We start from the raw sequence: 19,666 nt of genomic DNA, 5'->3' as shown, positions 1-19,666 counted from the left end.
TTGTTTTGTTTGTTTTGTTTTGCTTTCTTTTCTTTCTTCTTCTTCTCCTCCTCCTCCTCCTCCTCCTCCTCCTCCTCCTCCTCCTCCTCCTCCTCCTCTTTTTATACTAGGAATTAAAACTCAGGGGTGCTTTATCACTGAGCTACATTCCCGGCCCTTTTAATTTTTTTTTATTTTATTTTGGGATAGTTTCTCACTAAGTGGCTGAGGCTGGCCTCAAACTAGAATTACAGGCATGTGCCAGCATGCTCCATCAGTCTGCAGTTTTTTCCTGTGAGTTTCTAATCTTTGGAAGAAGTGAAAGGCAATGTGTGGAAAGGTCATAGAACTCTCTCAGTGTTGGTTTAAGCAGGGTCCAATATCCAGGGAATCCTATCTGCAGACTCTGTGACCTGCAGTAGGGTGGGAAACATTGCTACTTGCTAGTTGGTGCTAAATTAACAATTTTATCAGAGTGATCTTGGGTTGAAGTGAAGGTAATACCAAGAATTTCTGTCAGGTTTTGTGCTGCTGCCATCCAGACTGTTGGACAGAATGGGGAAACGTATGAGAATTCCCCCTAGGGAGGGATGATGGTGCTTTTGGAACTCTCAGAGCATTGTCAAGTGCTTGCTGCGTCCTCACAGGACCAGGAGGTAGACTGTTCCCTGTGCAGGGTAAACCAGCTTGAAGTGGAAGCAAAACTTGAATTTAGGTCATCTGGCTCAAAAAATCAATTTCATTGGTCAGTATAGTTTTAACATTAGGGTTTGCAGAGAGAGACTATGGCTTGGATAAGATCCTCCCCTGTGGCTTTTATTTTCATGTCTTTTCCATACTATTTATTTAGAACTTTCAGGACATATGGCACAGCTTTTGATGATTCTACATCAGTTTGAGCTTTGATCTGTAACTTTCTTCTTCCCATTTCAGTCTTACCTAGTCCAACCCAGTTTATATCATCTTTGCTTTAATCAACTTCTTTTGTCATTTATTTATTTATTTATTGGTACTGGAGATTGAATCTAAGGATGCTTTACATTAAGATACATTCCCAGCTCTTTTTATTTTTATTTTTTATTTTGAGACAGGATTTCACTAAGTTGCTTGAATATACCAGTTCTCCTGCCCCAGCCTCCCTAGTAGCTGGGGTGGTGCCTGACCTTGTTTACTTTTTGATCACTTTAATCTTGCTAAAGATTTACAGTATGCATTCATCCCACTCAGAATGGGTCTTAACTGCCCTATGATGATGTTCAAGTCTATTTTCAACCTGTTCTATTACATAACACATAGTTACTATTTAATTAGAAATGAAGGAATTTTTTTTCTTCCTAAATCAAAATAAAATCCAGAAGATCAGGTAATTGAGTATAAAAAGCATAGCTGTAGCAGCACTAGAAGACAATAAGGATGGCTTGTCTAATTTTGGTATGTTCCAATCCTTACCCAAAGGCTAGAAGCATAGGAAGAAATTTCTTTGGTTTGGCCATATAACAACTTACTAGGCAAGGTTGAAAGACAAGTCGCAATCTGGACAAACTGTGATGAGGGGTTAATATTTGTTTTATGTAAAGAACTACAAAAAGATAAATGATGATTAAACACCAGCAAAAAATGAGAAAGGAACGATACAATGGGCCAGTAAATATATGAAAAGATGTTTAACTTCAGGAAAAATCCAAGTAATTCAAATAAAAATGGGGTCATAAAGATTAAAAAAAAAAAAAGGGTCAAGAAAATCCAATATTGACACTGGGAGAGCAAGCACCTTTGTAGACGGGCAGTAATGTGCATTGGTGCAGCTTCCTGAGGGGCAGTTTGGCAACATGCATTATGATTTTAAAATATGTACACACTTTGACTCAGATTTTCACTTTCAGAAACTCCTTTTAGAGATCTTGTGGAGGGTTATTTGACATTGAGTCTTGTAATTGTGGAAAATAAATGAAGATAAATACCCACTGGTGTCAGGAATGCTTAAATCTTGGTATGCTTATATGGTAGAATATGTTCATGATGTAATCATTCATACCTGTGTGTATTGACTGGGAGGGGGTCTGTGACCCATTTTTTGAGTGGACAACAAATTATAGAAAGCCAGTGTGTATAGTGGGACCCCTTGGTCTTAAAAGTATATTCTCACTAGGGGCTTCTGCGTGTAAAGTGAGAGCCTGAAAAGATGGTGTCCCAGGATCACCAAAATGTTACTTATGGATATTTCTGAATGATGGACTTAGGGTTATTTTAACTTTCTTTTCTTTCTCTGTTCATATACATCTGTGTGCATGTGGTGTGTGTTCAAAGGGAGTATATATCTTAAAAAACAAAACCTCACCAAACCTGGTGCCTCATGCATACTGGGCAAGTGTTCTACCACTGAGCTACACTCCTTAGCCCAAGCATATATCTTTTTTTTTTTTTTTTAAAGGCACTTTGGGTTGAACCCCGGAATATTGTACCTCTGAGCTACATCCCCTGTCCTAAACTATATTGAGTCTTGCTATTTTACTGAGACTGCCCTCTAAATTACATTCTCTTGCTTTAGCCTTCTCAGTAGCTGAGATTACAGACATGTGTCACCATTTCCAATGCATCTGTTAATTTTAAAATTGGAAAATGTTAAGTGGATTTTTGAGAAGGGGAAAGTACAGAATGTATGCTGTTGGAATCTGTGGTAGGTGGGTATGGAGACTTAACCTAGGAGTCCACAAAGAACATCCCTACTCCTATATGCACGTGTGTGTGTGTGTGTGTGTGTGTGTGTGTGTGTTGTGTGTGTGTGTTTTGCATAACCTTGTTCTAAAGGAAAGGGAAGCCTGCCGTGCTTTCGAGGAGAGCCATGACCTTGAGTTAACTTGAGTGGGTGGCTGTGGTCAAATGAACTGGGTGGGGCTGACCCAGTTCTGTTTTTGCACCTGGTATAGCTGCACCACTTTTGCATATATCTGTTTGCCCCACTGGCTAAAGCAAGGTCATAGGTTTGCTTTCTATACCAGCCATTTTCCCTTAAAGTACTTTTCTTCCATTGCAGGATCTATAACCTTTTCTCATTGGTGATCTGTGAGAACTGGGTTATTTGGGCTAAATCCATCCCATAAAACCAAAGACTTTGCTGCTCAGTTAACTGGATTCATCTTAGAGGACAAAAAGGGTCTCTTTTTTATATACTTCATTTTAAAATTCTCGGGTTTCTACCTTATCTTACTTAATTCTATTCTCTGTTTCTCAAGGGCATGGCCTGTTTGCTTTACAATTTTCTTCTCTTGATCCTCTTCATTGTTCTAATTCAGTAATAGAGGCAGCATTTAGTAAGCACAGACAGAAAATGTTGCAACAAATAAGGTCAATGGTAGGTCTCTTTACAGATGCTTTTTTTTTTTTTTGGCAAAGCAGAACTGGTTCTTCAGAGTTAGAGGAAAGCAGAGCTGCTTTGCATTGCTGTAGGGTACTGGAGGTGGTGCAACCAGATCCTTCCCCAGGTTGGAAGCCTCCATTCCCTCCCTCACTGGTTTGTCCCTGTAGCAGAGGGACTGCTGTGGGTGTGTAGCTGAGTAGGTACTTTTCCTGGCAGACACTCAGCACACATGCTCTTATGTTCTCTTGAACCATTGGCCTTTTCCTTTTGGCAACACTCTCCTGTATTCCTTGACAATCACTCTAGACCTGAGTTGTTTTTAGTGATGTTTTCTTGGTTTGTTTGAATTTTAAAAAAGTGAAGGATACTAGCATTAAAATTCTCTTTTCATTGTGCTAAAGTTGGGACATCGTGGGTGGGAGGTCAGTGGGCCCCTTTGTTTGATAAGATTTCCAACACCAGTTTGAATGAACCTGCTATAACTATATATAAATGTGCTATGGTATGCCATCATTGAAAAGTCTATTATGGGGCTTGCAGTCTCCAGATTTAAACCTGAGAGCCTTAAACCACATGCATTTTCTGACTCAATTCAGCTACACTAAGTAGCCAGTAAGGTGTGCAGTTGCACTTTTGTAAGGAGGGACTGATACTTATTTGTTATCTAAAGATAAATATTGGTAACATAACCTAGGGAAACAGTCTTAAGCCTTCAAGTGTAAGAATAGAGGAGGAAGCAAGTGTTGAAGGTATGAAGTTGCACCTTTTTGAAACTTTTTGATTGTGAAGTATTCTAAATATTTGTATGGCTTTGTCTTTATAGACTGAAATCGCCAAGAGATTGAATACGATTTGTGCACAAGTCATCCCATTTCTGTCTCAGGAAGTAAGTAAAACTGTTCAGCTGTTAAAGTGCAATTATGTTGCTTCTCTGTTTGCAAATTAGCTAGTTTTAAGATGTTAATTTTATCACAAGGAACAAGCCTGAAAAAACAACTGTTACAGCTGAAGTGTGTAAACCCCCTGCTATTCTGTCTAACACGTTTGAGGGCACACTGTAGAATTGGTGACAATAGTTCAACCCCAAATTAATTTTTTTCTGTGGAAAACTGCAAAATGCCTTATCAACATAAAGCTTTTGTTTTGAGTAGTATAAGCTTGATAGCTACTGATGATTCTGGTGTCCTTTTTATTGTTTAAATAGAGAGTACCATGGAAGTAGATCCGTTTTTTGTGCCTATATATCAGATTGGTTGACTGAATGCTGTCCATGGAGGAAGTGGATGAGAATAGTCAAAAGAGTAAAATTACTTTTTACATTCTATCCACTTAATGAGTCACATATGTAGATAAGCCAAGCCATTTTATTCAGATACAATGTTCTTGAGGTTTAACCTTACTCTTTTGAGAGGGAAATCTCTTTATATGAATAACCTGTGAAGTTGACTGTATTTTAGTTTTGCTTTGAAAAGATTTACCTTCCTTTTGGATACCGCCTTATAAATGCCATAATGCGTTTGCAGTGTGTGCAGGATGAATGTATCTTGAGGCAGTGAAGTGCTTATTGGACTAGGAGTCAGAATTCAGGGGTTAGATCTAGTGGACACCTGCTATTCCAGGCTGATATGTAGGCCTTGTGAATCTACTTGTTTAGACTTAAGGGATCTTGGCCTACATACTAGTCTCTTGCCTCCCAAACAAACCTGTGGCTTTTTTGGGGGGCGGGGGGGGGGGGGTAGTTGGGAAGTGTGCAGGGTGAATTTCCATCCTCTGAAATTGAGGGTGGGTCTTTCTGTTTCCCCTGGGAAGGGTAAAAAAAGGCTAAAAGAACAAAAGGAATTCCTAGAGTTTCCAAAATCTGCTGATGGGTCAAGATTTATTAATCAGAGAAGTGCTCACAGATTTGATGTTTAAATTTCAAGTATTGAAACAGTTGTTTTAAAATTGCTGTAAACTTCATCTGCCTATTTTCATCACTGTAAACCTGTTCTGTGATCCAGGGTGGCCTTCTAAATTCCATTCTCTCTGTTGTCTAAGGCCTTAAGTTGCCATTCTTCATGTCCTATTTGGCTTTCTGCCATTCTAAGCCAAAAATTACCATCAGAAGTTAAGTTAGAAATTCAGGGAAAGCTGGGTGTGTTGGTACCTGCCTGTAATCCCAGCTACTGGGGTGGCTGAGGCAGGAGGATAGCGAGTTTGATGCCAACCTGGACAATATGGTAAAACCCTGTCTTCAAAATAAAAGGGCTGTGGATGTAGGTCAGTGATAGAGTGCACCTGACTAGTCCCAAGTTCTGGAGTGGTGAGAGAAGTAGATGGAAGCACCATTCTTAGTTTCCTGCTCCTATGTTTTTGGAATACTGTGTGCTGGAGAAGTGCCCTGTTTAAACCCTTAAACTTCATTCAGCTTACACAGCACACAGCATTTGTGTTTTTGTTATTAGAATGTAAAGGGACGTTCTTGGTTATTGCTAACATGTTTTCTTCTCCCTGTTTTCAAAGCATCAACAACAGGTGGCCCAGGCTGTCGAACGTGCCAAACAGGTGACCATGGCAGAGTTGAATGCCATCATCGGGGTACGTGGCCTACCAGGTCTACCTCCTACAGTGTGTATAACCAGCTTTCATTTCTTAATAGTTTGATGTCTTAATATGTGTATATGTATAATTGTGTGTAGCGTAATGTTGAATTGTTTGATAAGGGAGGGTAGCAGGGGATGTGGAGTATGCTGAGATGCACAGGGGAAGAGGGCTTAGCATAGGGAAGCTGATAGGAGAGATGTTTTGGAATGGGGAAATCTGCTTTTCCATGGGAAAATAAGTGTAGTTCATTCTTATGACACTTAAACCACCCTTGCTCCATTAGCTGAGTAAAAGCTGTAAGTCAAGAGTTTTAAATACTTTCCTATCTTCTGTCTTACAGCTTTGGACCGCAGTGAGGGTCAGACCAGGTCTCTGAATTACCATTTCACGGAGTTCTCTTTGTCTTTGCCTTTTCCTTTCTAGGGTATTCTAACCTGTGTAACTGTTTGCTCCTTTGCTTTCTTGTGTCTCTTTCATGAATTTTTAAGTGGCGCACCAATGAAAGAGCGCTCTCTCGCCATGGAAGAAGTGTTAATTGTCTGCCCTACTGCTCTCTAGCCTTTCAGTGGTTTCCTGCTCTCTGTTGAGTTCAGCTAGTGCTTCTTGCCGACTGGTTGTCAATCACAAGTCATTTGCTCCGCATTAAGGAACCTGGTGAACTGTGTCATCCATCCCCTGCATGAGTTCATCCCTCTGCCCACCACAGGACCCAGGATGGTTCTCATGTGCTGTCCCCCTTCCAGACCAGAGGAAAGAAGTTGCTGAAACAGGGGAGGGTTCTTTCTGATTTTATTCATATGTGAATGCCTTGAGCAGATTCAAATCACTCATTTATCAATTTATGTTAATTGCTTGTGAGAAGATGCCCTGCTGGTCTTTATAGTTCCCTCAGACACTTTGTAATGATAATTAGACATGCTGCTGTACGGATTAAGAGTGCCATAGTCCAATGACGGCCACAAACAATGGAACCAGTTAATCCATCAGGGCTTAAAATTACATCCCAACTGGAGATGGAGAAAAAACATAAGAGCCAAGGAGGATTAAAGAATGAGCCTCAGCTTGAAAACTCTGCTTTCATCAGTTTCTCAATTGCAGATCTGCAGTTGGGTTGCCTGTGGTAAGCTATTGGCAGTCAATTAGGTGAAATAAACTGGGAGGGTGACCTTCATTTCCTTTTAATAGCTTTTTCCTCCCTGAAATGGGGAGCTTCAGTGGATTTTCAGCTTAAATTTTATTCAAGCTGCTTTATTACACTTGACAGCTTAGCTCTGCATAAACAATTCTCCCTCCTCTTCCCCCAGATCTAGGCTCTGCCTTTCTTCCCCTTCAGTATCACATTTTTGACTGTTACTTAGTGGGCTCTCTAATCACATTCAACAAAAAACACAATTACATCTGCATTTGTCTGCTGCCTTCTGTACCCTTTTCTTGTGTAATGAATTGCTTTATTTTAGAGATCAAATCAAATATTCACTGGTACTTTTGCATGTACTGTGTTTGATTAGCAAAGACTAATAGCGAATTGTACTTGTAGCTGGAGCACAGAATTTTTTTTTAACCCAAATGAATGAGGATGGAAAAGCCTGTTTTGATTAAAGGAAAACATATGCAAAGCAGTTCTCAAGTACCCAGTTCAACTTTGTGGAACATGTTTGTTTTCTGAGCAGCTCTAAATTTTCACATGTAATTTTTCAATGGTAAAATGCTTACATTTAAATTCTCAAAAGCACTGCCCAGGACCTGTGAATCTCCTTTGGACCTACACTTTAGAAGGGAGGAAATTGCATTAACCAGATGTTTATAGGTAATACCCATTTTGAGCTGAAGCAGAGAGTAAAAACAGGTCGTTTTAGAAGAGCAGATGAATCGCTAATTTTACGAATGGCTTTGGTCCAGGGAAAATGTTGTTGAGATTAAAGGCAGATTAGGTCTGATAGTGGAGCAACAATAACCCAAATTGGTGAATTGAGCCCAACACAAGACTTATGCCCCTTGCTTGTCTTCAGTATCCTGGCCTGGGTAGCTTTTGTCATTGAAATTTTTACATCAGTATATTAATTTATGTCAGAAGGTTCTTTTAAAGTTTGCAGTGATCAATAATTATCTCACACCGTAAGTTTAATGCTCTGGCATATGCTTGATTTTTGCTTGAAAGGAATTGTGTGCATCCTGGAAAATCGAAGTAGCATAAAATTGGGTTGACAATTCAGTGGACCTTTGTACCCCTTCATTGAACATGCAGTGTGTCAACCTGTCTCCCCAGAGGGGAGGAGGTACCAGGAGACTGTCTGTTCCTACAAGCAGCAGCTGCACGCAGAGTCAATGCAGCCTAGTTTGATAGCAGCTGTCAGTATTGTTCAGGGACCGACTTAGGGTAAAGAACAATGGGAGAGGCCATGCTCTCAGTCTGCATCGACTTTCAGGCTAAGAAAAGAAATAGTAATTTAACGGTTTAGACATCTATTACAAGTGTGAAAGATCATGAAAGAGTACCCTTTAAAATGCAAATGAGCCGAAAGATTCTCATTCCCTTTAAGGTACAATCAAGGAGCTTACTGCTTGCTTGACAGGGTTCAAGATATTTCTCTTCACCAAACCTGGAAAAAGTTAAATGTTCTGAAGGACTCCGGGCTCCTAGGTCAGCTCAGTCTGTCCTTGTCCTGTAGGTTCTCTTCAGAGGAAAGAGACAAGTCATAACTCTTTTTTGGCCTCAAGTCCTTGTTGAGTAAATGAATGCTGCCCATTTTGCACAGAATAGAAATCTTAGCTTTTCCTGACTAACAGAGAATACTAAATTTTAATTATTTTCCACCTGCCTTCCATTTAAATACAGTACCTATATTTAAGAATGATAAGCTTTTTAGTTGATATTTGGTGAAACTACTATTTTTGTTAATGTTTTTCTTTTCAGTACTGGGGATTGCACTCAGGGACTGTCAACCATTGAGCTATCCCCAGCCCTCTTTTTATTTTTTGAGACAGGATCATGCACACTTGCTGGGGCTAGTCTCTAACTTGTGATCTTTCTGTCCTCAGCCTCCCTGGTAGCTGAGATTACAAGGGTACACCACCATGCCTGGTGTGATTTTATTTTTTAAAGAGAACAATTGCATGGTTGTTTATTTCTAGCCACCTGTTGCCCAACTTCATGGTGTTTGTGGTAATACATATAACATTGTTTGCATGTATTGCATTGAATAAAAAGCATGGTCCAGGATCAGAGGGACTTGGGCAGGACACTTGACTATGTGACTTACTGCTTTTATGACCTTGTACAGTTAACCTGTGTCAGGGTCCCCATGGGTAGGTGGGTTAATACATTCACTTCCATGGCTTTTGTGGGAATAAGAACTTGGTGGCAGCCCTTACATCCTTACACCCACCTTTTGGTCTCAACTCTGATTGCAGTTTATCTGGTTTCTCTAAGTGTCTGTAACAGATCTAGGGTCCAGTTGGCCAAGCCCTTGTGGGGGTGATTGCTCTGAGCAGCAGGTCACCTCCTCCTTTGCCTTTTCTAGTGGTTTCATGGAAGTGGGTATTTGAGATTAGACCAGCCAGATGCTCTGCTCCTGCCATTAAGCTGTTGTGCTTGAGTGCCTTTTAATAAGGACACAGCAGTGAAAAAGCTCTGCCATTTAGCTTTTGATGAACAAACTTAAAAGTTCCAAACCAAGAGGAAAAAGTTGCTTTAAGAACAGATGGAGACAGAGTTGAGGGCAAAATTGTGGCTCAAGACATTCTTAGCTTCCTCACACAACGTAAAGATAGAGGGCAGTGCCTTTGTTGACTCAGAGTTACAAGCACCGTTGTAATAGAGTTGGAAGGAGAAAGAAAGAAGAAATGGACAGATGACCAGTGGAGATTGTCCTTCTATCCACAAAATACCAGATTTCTAGTTGTGCTGATTGTTAGGTATAAGGAAATGTGAAAAAATTTCCTATAGCAGTGCTTTTGAATTTGGGGAACTCAAGAAATTTAGGGTTCATGTAAGCAAACTTGATTTCTTATTTTCATTTACTTGGCTGTAGTATGACTTATTTCCATGAGTAGAACTCCTGTCTTGGCCTGTGGTGGCTCCAGTTTCTGGTTAGATTTGTGTATTTCCACTTCATAGACAAAATTTATAACACTCTGCTTTCAAGCAACTTAGTATGAAATAAAAGTAGTGGAGGGTATTAGGTGATATCTGTGTGTTTGTGGAGGGGATGGCCCCAAATACAGACTCATGGTGTGTTCACAGGAGGTGACTTTGTGTCCCTAGGAGATTGAGTTGTAGACTGGAAGGGCTCTCCACTGTTGCATGAGATGATTGGTTTAAGGATTAGAAAAATGTTGGATTTTTTTTTTTTCCTCCTTTGGCTGTAGCTGTCAGCTGTCTATAGAATTGTAGTGTGTGAAGTTTAAGAGGGTGAGGTTAGCCTCTTATTCTTATAAGTATGTAGCTAATCCCTGGAAAGCCCATCAGTAACCCAGCTGTAAATTTCTTTGTAAAACAAATTCACCCGAGGAGAATAAAGCTGCGTATCCTGTTACCAAGAGAAGACTATATAGCTACAACAAACGGGGATCTTCTAGCTCCACCAATTTAGGTTTAGTGACATACCCTCCACTTGCATTCCAACGGCCTAGTCCTTTCATTAAATTTTCAAAGGGAAGGAGCAGCATTGCAAGGAAGTCTTTTTTATGCCTTTGTCTCCTTTGGTTAATTTTTAAATTTTTTATTTCAGAATACCACTGGGTATCTTTGACAAATGCAGGTCTTGGCCTCAGTATCTGGATTTTTCTGTGTAGTCATAGTTAATAGAAAAGTTGCTGAAGCATTGTTTTTAATATTTCTCCACATATTTCATGTGATTTTACTTGATGTCTTTGGAAAAGGCATTTTAAAAATTTTCCCTCTTTATTCAGAAAGAGAAGAATGCTCTAGAATCGAAGCTGAATATCTATTTTAGGGATTATGTCTCTGTGTGTTTGTTATTGAGATGTAATTACATACTATCAAATCCTTTATTTTAGCTTGCACTTTAGTGGTTTGTAGTATATTTACAAATTTGTGTAACCATCACCAGTTTTATTGTGTAATAAAAATTCTTGAATATTTTTATTATACTCAAAAGAAATCCCATGTCCCCTCCTCTAACCCTTGGCAGTCACCAGTCTCCTTTCTATCACTGTGGATTTACCTATTCTGATCATTTCATATAAATGAAATCATATTTCTATGTTGCCTTTTGAGTTAGGCTCCTTTTACTTAGCTTAATGGCATAAGGTTTTTAAAGTTTTCCAAATTCTGGAATGCACTAGTACTCAAGTCCCCTTTTTTATTGGATGGGTGATCATATTTCATTGTGTCAGTATACCACATTTGTTTATCCATTCATAAGTTTGTGGGCATAACTTCCCATTCTCGTGGTTGTACATGATGTAGGGTTACACTGGGCGTGTATTCATTTTTTTTTTTTTTAAATGGTGTCTTACTCTTTTGCTCGGAGTGGTCTCTAAACTCTTAGGCTCAGGTGATCCTCTTGCCTCTCAGCCTCCCAGTAGCTGGGGCTATAGATGCACATCTCCACACCTGACTGATCATTTATATTTAACTTTCTGAGCCTATTTTCCATAGTGGATGCACCACTTTACATCTACATTTAAAATTTAGTGTATGAGAATTTTAGTTTCTCTGTATCTTCTCCAGCACCTCTTGTCCATCTTTTTGATCGTAGTCATCTAGTTGGGTATGAACTGGTATTTCCTTGTGGTTTTAATTTGCATTTCCTTGGTGGCTAATGATGTTGAACATGTTTTCATCTAAAGCTTGTAGGGTTTTTGAAGTGGATCTACCTAATCATGGGTTTTTAAAACTTAACTTTAATTTAGGCCTTTAAGTCCTGAGGCTCTGATGTTTTCCATGATCATTAGGGTCATGCAGGGAAGGTGGGATGAGCAAGGGCATGGTGATAAGGAATGAGTTGGCCTGTGGATTAGCTGAAAGACAGTAAGAGTAAAGATGAGTTCAGATTGTTAAGGTTCAGGCTCTTTGTTTTGGTACACGCCTGCTTACATGGAATCAATTTTGCTTCTGGTGTTACTTGATGTTTTGATGTATGTATACATTGTGAAATCATCACCATGATCACGTTAGATAACATATCCTCACATCACTTTACTTCACAGTTACTGGGTGCGTGTGGGTGTGTAGTGAGAATAGTTAAGATCTACCCTGTTAGGCAAATTTCACGTGCACAATACAGTGTTATTAATTGTAGTCCCCGTGCTATACTTTAGATCTCCAGAACTTATCTTGCATAAACTGAAAATTTGTACCCTTTGACCAGTGCTTTCTCATTTCCTCCAACCCCTGGCAACTACAACACCCTTGTACTTTGTGCGAGATTCTACTTATATGTGAGATGGGGTATTTGTCTTTCTGAATCCTCCGTATTTCACTTAGCATATGTCTTCCAGCTTCATCTATGTGGTCACAAATGATACTATTTCCTACCCACACCCACCCCCCCTTGGTACTAGGGGGTTGAACCTTGGGGTACTCTTCCATTGAACTACATCACCAGCCCTGTTAATTTTATTTAGAGAACAGGGTCTTGCTAAGTTGCCCAGGCTGGCCTTGAATTTGCAAGCCTCCAGAGTTGTAGGTATTTCAGGCTTTTGCCACTGAGCCTGGCTTATTTCCTGCTTTTTAAAGGCTGAATATAATTTCATTGTGCATATGTATCACGTTTTCCTTATCAGTTCATTTCATGGTGAATTTTTGGGTTGTTTCCATTTCTTGGGTATTGTGAATAAAGCTGCATCAACATGGGAGTGCAGATATTTCCTTTGGACGTGTACCCAGAAATGGGATTGCTGTATCATATAGTTCTATTTTTAATTTTTTGTGGAACCTCCAAATTGTTTTCCATAATAGCTTAACCAGTTTCCTTCCTAGTGACAGTGTAGAAAAGTTCCCCTTTCTTCATACCCTTAACAATATTTAGCTCTTTTCTTTTTAATAATAGCTGTCCAAAGAGGTGTGAGGCCTATCTTATTGTGATTTTGATTTGCATTTCCCTGGTGACTAGTGATAGTGAGCATTTTTTAAAAAAATTATACCTGTTGATCATATTTATGTCTTATGAGAAATGCCTATTTAGGTCCTTGACCTTTTCTGGGAGGTAGGCCATGTTGGGGATGAAACCCAGCACCTTGCACATGGTAGGCAATTGCTCCTCCTTGACTGAGCTACATCCCCAGACCTGTCCAGTTTTTCAATGGGTTATTATTGGGTGGGTTTTATTTTGTTGTTGCTGCTGCTGTTGTTTGTTTTTCTATTGTTCAGGTGCATTGTTTGCAAAGCCTTTCTCCCTTAGATAGTCCTGGTGTCAATTTCTGGGGACTCCTGCATTGAGATGGGACCTTTCAGTGCACTGTAACCTTTTTTTTTTTTTGTCTTCAAGTGGCTTCAAATTCTTGGCAAAAGTAAGCACTTTCTACCTTTTTATCATCCTTGCCCCTCTTTCCTCCTCTTTACCAGAGAGGCCATTCACATAATGGGAGGTTTGCAGGCAGCTCCTACAGTGTCCTTGATATTACTGCTGCCAAGCAGCCCTTCCCCACTTGCTTACTGATTTTCTTTTTTCTGCAGTTCTCCCACAATAAGAACTGAGTGTGTAAAGGAATAAGGAAATAGCAGAAATCGTAGAAGAATGATTTGGAGAGAGCTGTCAACAAATGCTGCTTTTCACATTTCTGTCCCCTTTTAAAAGAGTTTACATACCATGTGCTATAAATGCCACTTACTGTCACTCTTAGCATTCAAGATGCCACTTCAGGGCATGGTTTTAGGTCTGATTGGGTCAAGTTTGTGATTTTTGTGACCTAGTTTTTCCTAGGGTTATAAGTGGGTTACATTTCAGAAACTCAAGTTGATTCCCTGGTCAGTGGTATGCAGCCAAGCATCCGTGAGGAAAAGGTGGGTGTTGGCCACCTTTGGGAAGGACCCAGTGTCCTCTTCAGTTGTATTGGCAATTCTGTGGCGATAAGCCATGTGTGTGTTACACCTGTGTTTTAGAAGCCAAAATGTGGAAACCGCTACACCATTACATTACAGCTTTGAATGTAAACAGCAAAGTCAATTTCATTATAGGAACATAATTGACCCAAGCTGCACTAAGTAAAATGTGAATTAAAATTCTAAATGCGTGGCTGTTGTTTGACATGGATGAGGTTACTTTATTCCTTGTGGGTTTTCGGTATCATTAACTCTGCGTTTGGTGTTTGTTTTTCTTGTCTCATTCTCTGCATATTCAGATTGTTTCAGTTAGAGCAAGTGCGTGTATCTCCTTATCCTCAAGCCTAAACCTTTCCATAATTTCCTTTGAGGCACCAGAATAATATGTGAAAAGTTCTCAGCGTAGCTCTTTCCCAAATTGTTTTATAAAATATACGAGGGTGTTTGTTGTTGTTGGTGGTGGTTTTTAATTTCGAAATTGTTAGTGGGATCTCTGGAAAGCAGATGTTCATTTTTTTGAGTTGCGACAGGGGCCTCAGATGGTGATGAAGGGACAGTCAAAGCTTGAATGTTGAAAAGTATTTTTATTTCTTAAACAGCAGTTTGTTAGTCATTTGCCATATAAGAACATGAATTCAAATGTAATGGGGCAGGGCTGGGGATGTAGCTCAGTGGTAGGGTGCCTGCCCAGCATGTACAGGGCCCTGGGTTCAGATCCAAGCAGTGCAAAAAGAAACAAAGACAAATGTAATGGGACAGGATTCCAGCTTAGGTCTTGATTGTCATTTCTCAACCTCAGACTGTTGATGATTTGAGTGCAAAAGTTCTCTGTAGTGGAGCACTGTCCTGTGCATGTAGGATGTTCAGCAGCATCCTTGGCCTCTATCTGTTAGATGTCATTAACACCCACCCCCATGTCACAACCATCAATATCTAGACAGTGTTAGGAGTCACATCCCCAGTTATTTTTATATTTATGTACCAAGTATTGAACCCAGGGGCATTTAACCACTGGGCTACATCCCCAGCCCTTTAAAATTTTTTTTTTTTTTTTTTTTTTTTTTTTTTTTAATTTTAAGACAGGGTCTCACTAAGTTTGCTTAGTGACTAGCTAAGTGTCTGAGGCTGGTCTTGAACTTGTAGTCCTCCTGTCTTAGCCTCCTGAGTCTTAGTTTTTGAGACAGCACCTCACTAAATTGCTAAAGCTGGCCTTGAGTTTGGATCTTCTGCCTCAGCTTTCCAGTTTTCTTGGGTGCCAGGCATGTACCACAATGTCTGGTTCAGAAACATCTTTACTAGTAGCTATATAAATTATTTTGCTTGTGTTTCCCGCAAGCGTTAACTTTAAAAATAGTTTCCTGATCCTTATAAATTAGTGACCACATGGAAGGTTGTATCTCCCTTGCTGTCATTTTGTAAAACATCTTGTAGTTTTCCAAATGGTGGAAGCAGATTTTGGTCCACAGAGGACATATGTATGTAAGTTCCCCTGATTGTGGGAGCCATTGGGTTTTTGGCTATAGAGCAAAGCCAGTATCACTTTTGCCCTAAAATATATTTTTTAACTGGCATTCATCCTTTTTCCTTTTGGTGAGGGTGGTGAGTATCATATCGTCTTGGGGGGCCATGTTGCATGGACGGTGTGGGCTGCCCTTTTGGAGTTAACCATTTTACTCTTTAAATATGGGCTCTCTATATTCATTTAGAATTAATTTTAAATGAAAAAATACTTTTTACTTATAAAGTATCTACTTCTGGAAACAACCCAGTACTATCTCTGGAAGCTTGATTGTTACTTAAAAATTTCCTTGGAAGAGAGTGGGAGCAAATGATGTCCTCCTTTTTTGCAGAGGTAGGGACAGGCATTGAGAAGTGAAATGAAAGAGGTGGTGCTCGTGAAATCTATGAACGAACTTACATTGGTCACTGCTGTTAAGGCTGGATAGTGGTGGTGGATCTGTCCCTGGGTGCATGGGACTGGGTGCTTTGGAGAGCATCTCACAGGCTGGGCATGGAGAGAAGGGTGAAGTATCCAGTGGAAACTGCCCTCTTTTGTGCTGGCAACAGGACTGGGTTGCTGGAGTTACGGGAGAAATGCTCTTTAGAGCATGTTTTACAAAACAGAAATTTGCAAGTCCTCCCACTGGCTCAGAGCTTCCTGGCTAGACTGCTGTGAATGAGTCTCATCTGGGAAAATGGGAGTCCAGTACCTATGTTTCCTGCCTTAAGATTGTTCTGAGCTCAGGCTGGATAATGAGCATGGATATATTATAGTATCCAGGAGCACTGCCCAGCAGGATCAAGAAATAGAATGTGAGGCAGTAGATCCCCATCTCCTGGAACCACAGCATCTTCCACAGTGGGGACCCATCTGGTTGCTACTTACTATTTCTAGTTTGATAAGATTTTCCTTTTCTTCATGAAGTTGGGAGGTGGGGGACGAAGCAGCAGCATTCGAGATGGCTGAGCTCAGGATGAAAGAACCCAGTGCCTGTTTCCTCTAGTGATAGACAGCTATTTTCTTCAGGGAGCCTGGAAAGCCAGAGTAGGGTAGACATGGGAGTTCTCTGTGGCCAGGTATGCTGTTGAATGTCCCTGTTGCTGGTTATCAGCTTAACTGTTGGGTTTAAAGCATAGATCTACACAGATTACTTCACAGCTGTGACAAAGCCCTGTTGTTACATAAGCTAGTCCTTCTTTTCAGTAATATGTCAGGGTCTGCTTTCCCATTTATATTTCTGGAGGCTAACCTGGACTTTGGGGGTAAAGTCTCTACTTCCATCTTGTGTTTCCAGATACAAATCTGGTACATTTGATCCCATCTCCAAAGGGGCCCTTCCAGTGGCTCCATTCTGGATATTTTGGGGAGTGGGGATGCAGAGAGGGGATAGAATGCTGTCTTCCACCCTGTAGTTACATCTCTTCCCCTCTGCTTGGCCTCTCTCATCTTCTTTTAATCAGTGCCGTGCTTAATTACCCCGCTGCACTTGCTTGTGTATGCATCATTGCCTTCCCCCCCAGAAGCCGGACATAGCTCTTACTCTCCAAGTAATGATAGTAATTGCTGGTAGGGCAGACCTGCTCCTCATCCTTCTCTGAGCACATTTCTTATGGCAGGTGTCTAGTTCCTAATTAAGTGCTAATGAGCATGCCTAGTGGACCGTGATGCCGCTGCCAGCTTCTTCAGTTTTATGTCTCACTGCTGCTCAGCCCTTAGAAAGTGACAGAGCAAGATTTAGTGTCTTTGGGATGACAGGAAGGCGATTTTACACATAAAGAAATTGTTATTATGATCTCAGATGGTGAATGAGTAGTTTTTAAATGCTTTTCAGGAATGCTGTTAAGGTCACTCCCCACCCCTTTTCCATTTCTCCCTCTAATTTCAGTGAGGCTCTCTAAAAAAGGAATGGAAGTTTAAAGATGTTGCACTCTTAAAGATTTTTTTTTTTTTTATGTCCACCATGGTGGTGCAGGCCTATAATCCAGCAACTCAGGAGGCTGAGGCAGGAGGATTGCAAGTTGGAGGTCAGCCTCAGCAACTTAGCCAGACCGAGTCTCAAAAAATAAAAAAAGTTGGGGTTGTAGCTCAGGAGTGGAGCCGCCCCTGAGTTCAACCCCCCTGTATGTACAATGTGCACAAAAATTTCTTTTAAAGGTTATAGGAGTGGTTGAACATTTACTGTATAATTGCAGCAACTACTGCTTTCTGATTTTAAGATGGTGATTTATTCTTGGGTGGGAAGCATGTTTGGGTCTCAACTAAAAATCTGTGGTCTGGGTGGAAGTGACTGTAGATCTGGCATGAAGATTTAATATATTCAGTACGTGCAAAGGGATGATAAATAAAACGAGTAATTGAGTCCCAGGGAAGTGAGCACAAATCAGAATCTTAAGAATTTTCTAACATTACACCTTAGAAATTGAGCTTTAATCGTTTTTACTGTCTCATCAAAAACGCGTTTTATGTTGGACAGCTGAAATGTGTCCAGATTTATGATGCAGGGGCCATTTCTTGGATACTTTCTCATTTTGTACAACATGCTTTTAAATATAATATATGAGAGAAGCGGTTCTGTATAATGTGAACAGATTTATGACCTTTGGAGTGGGTGATGCGACATAGGCCCAGTGCTGTGGTGGGAGGGGGCCCCGGGTCTCCCTGGCTGGAGTCCCATACCGGTCAGTGAGACGGGTTTTCCTTGTCAAACTTCTTATCCTCTCTGGGTCCCAGTGTCAGTGTTTTCATCTGTTACAGGAAGAGTGGGGTTGAGGTAGGGGGTTTGGGAGAAAGGGCCCGTAAGCAAAGCTTTATCTCTGAGGTTTCTTTTAGCTGTCACGACCCCTGACCCCCACCCCCAAAGAACGGTATGAGAAGGAGTGCAGCTCTATGGGGCTTTGGAAATGACTGCAGTCCTTTGCTGCCTCGGGCAGGGGGAAAACCTCAGTAGTGCCTTTGAGCCTGGGTTCCTTCTGAGAAATGGGAACATCGTGCTTTCTCACAGTTCAGGGAGGACTTGGTGACACAGGGACATATAAGCCTGAATGGTGCTGGAGAGAGAGCTAGACACTACTTTGGTTTTTTGGGGGTGGTTCTGTTGATTGAAGGTAACATTTGATTTTGTCTCATCATAGCTTGTGTTAGGGTAAAGTGTAATGACCAGGTCACTGGGACTAGTCAGGGTGTGGTTGTTGCACTGTCGGTTGAATGTTACTACCCCCAACTCCACTGCTCGGAAATCAAGAGGAGACTTAAAATCTGCAGCATCTTAGATTCAGTGACACACTGGATTTTGTCCCTGGAGGCGCTTAGAGATGAAACTTGTGTTTAAGTGTTTACTGACTTAGCCAGACTTGCTTTATCATAAGCATCTCTACTCCCAGGGCATGAGATATGCCAGGAAGTGACAGTGTAGATCGGAGGGTTTGATTTTTGGGATGGTGGGGAGAAGTTATTGCAAGGGTGAAAGCTTTTGATGAATTGAAAGTACTAATCTTATTTTCCCCGCTTTCTTCCCTGTCTCTGTCACTTCTGTGTGTATGTCCAACGTCCTGTCTGTTTCTTGCATCCTCTCTTGTGTTTCTCCCCTCTGGGTGTGCTTCATCCCCACCACCACCACGTCCTCCTCCTGTTCCCCCATCCTCTTCTCACCACCACGAACAGCAGCAGCAGTTGCAAGCTCAGCATCTTTCTCATGGCCACGGACCCCCGGTACCCCTAACGCCTCACCCTTCAGGACTGCAGCCTCCTGGCATCCCGCCCCTCGGGGGCAGTGCCAGCCTTCTCGCGCTGTCTAGTGCTCTGAGTGGGCAGTCTCACTTGGCAATAAAAGATGACAAGAAGCACCATGATGCAGAGCACCACAGAGGTGAGAGGCCGGGCAAACCGGATTAGGACTTTGACCTCATACTCAGTGCTGCAAAGTTGCGTGCATCGCTAACGAAAGCCCCAACCTATACAGAGAGCAAACAATGAGATAAGAGGAACTGTCGCAAAGCTTTCACTGACACACAATTCAATTCACCCTGGAAGTTTGCAGGGTTTGCCGTGGGCATCGTAGATTTCTCGATCTCACTAGATTTGCAGGCATCTTGACATCTTGGCAACTGCCTAGTTAATGCCAGTGGCCTGTACCATATTATGGAAAACTGTTAACTGCTTAATTGGGTAATTTTCAAAGAAAGTAATGTTGTTAAATGGGGCGAAATAAGAAGTTAAATTTGAAAGTGAATGTGTTCAA

The 19,666-nt window shown here is 41.0% G+C and overlaps 1 protein-coding gene across 6 annotated transcripts in view; it reads left to right on the top strand.

The window, feature by feature from the left end:
• Positions 1–4,074: 4,074 nt before the first annotated feature.
• The window catches only part of LOC107148300 (transducin-like enhancer protein 1), a 61,328-nt gene continuing 45,736 nt past the window's right edge, over positions 4,075–19,666 (top strand). For 2 of the 6 annotated variants that reach the window (XM_015492959.2, XM_015492956.2), the window contains exons 1-3: positions 4,075–4,223; positions 5,840–5,914; positions 19,090–19,294. In XM_015492959.2, the coding sequence (XP_015348445.1) occupies positions 5,888–5,914; positions 19,090–19,294 (232 nt within the window). In that variant the 5' untranslated portion in view covers positions 4,075–4,223; positions 5,840–5,887. Of the gene's footprint in view, positions 4,224–5,839; positions 5,945–19,089; positions 19,295–19,666 lie in introns of all 6 variants that reach the window. The other 4 variants (XM_015492958.2, XM_048806958.1, XM_015492957.2 and 1 more) reach the window with 3 other exon arrangements.

The sequence above is a fragment of the Marmota marmota genome, unplaced genomic scaffold, assembly GCF_001458135.2.
Source record: "Marmota marmota marmota unplaced genomic scaffold, marMar, whole genome shotgun sequence".
In the NCBI taxonomy this organism is placed as follows: domain Eukaryota; kingdom Metazoa; phylum Chordata; class Mammalia; order Rodentia; family Sciuridae; genus Marmota; species Marmota marmota.
Note: the sequence above shows the minus strand (reverse complement) of the source record. Positions and strands in the feature narration are given on the sequence as shown.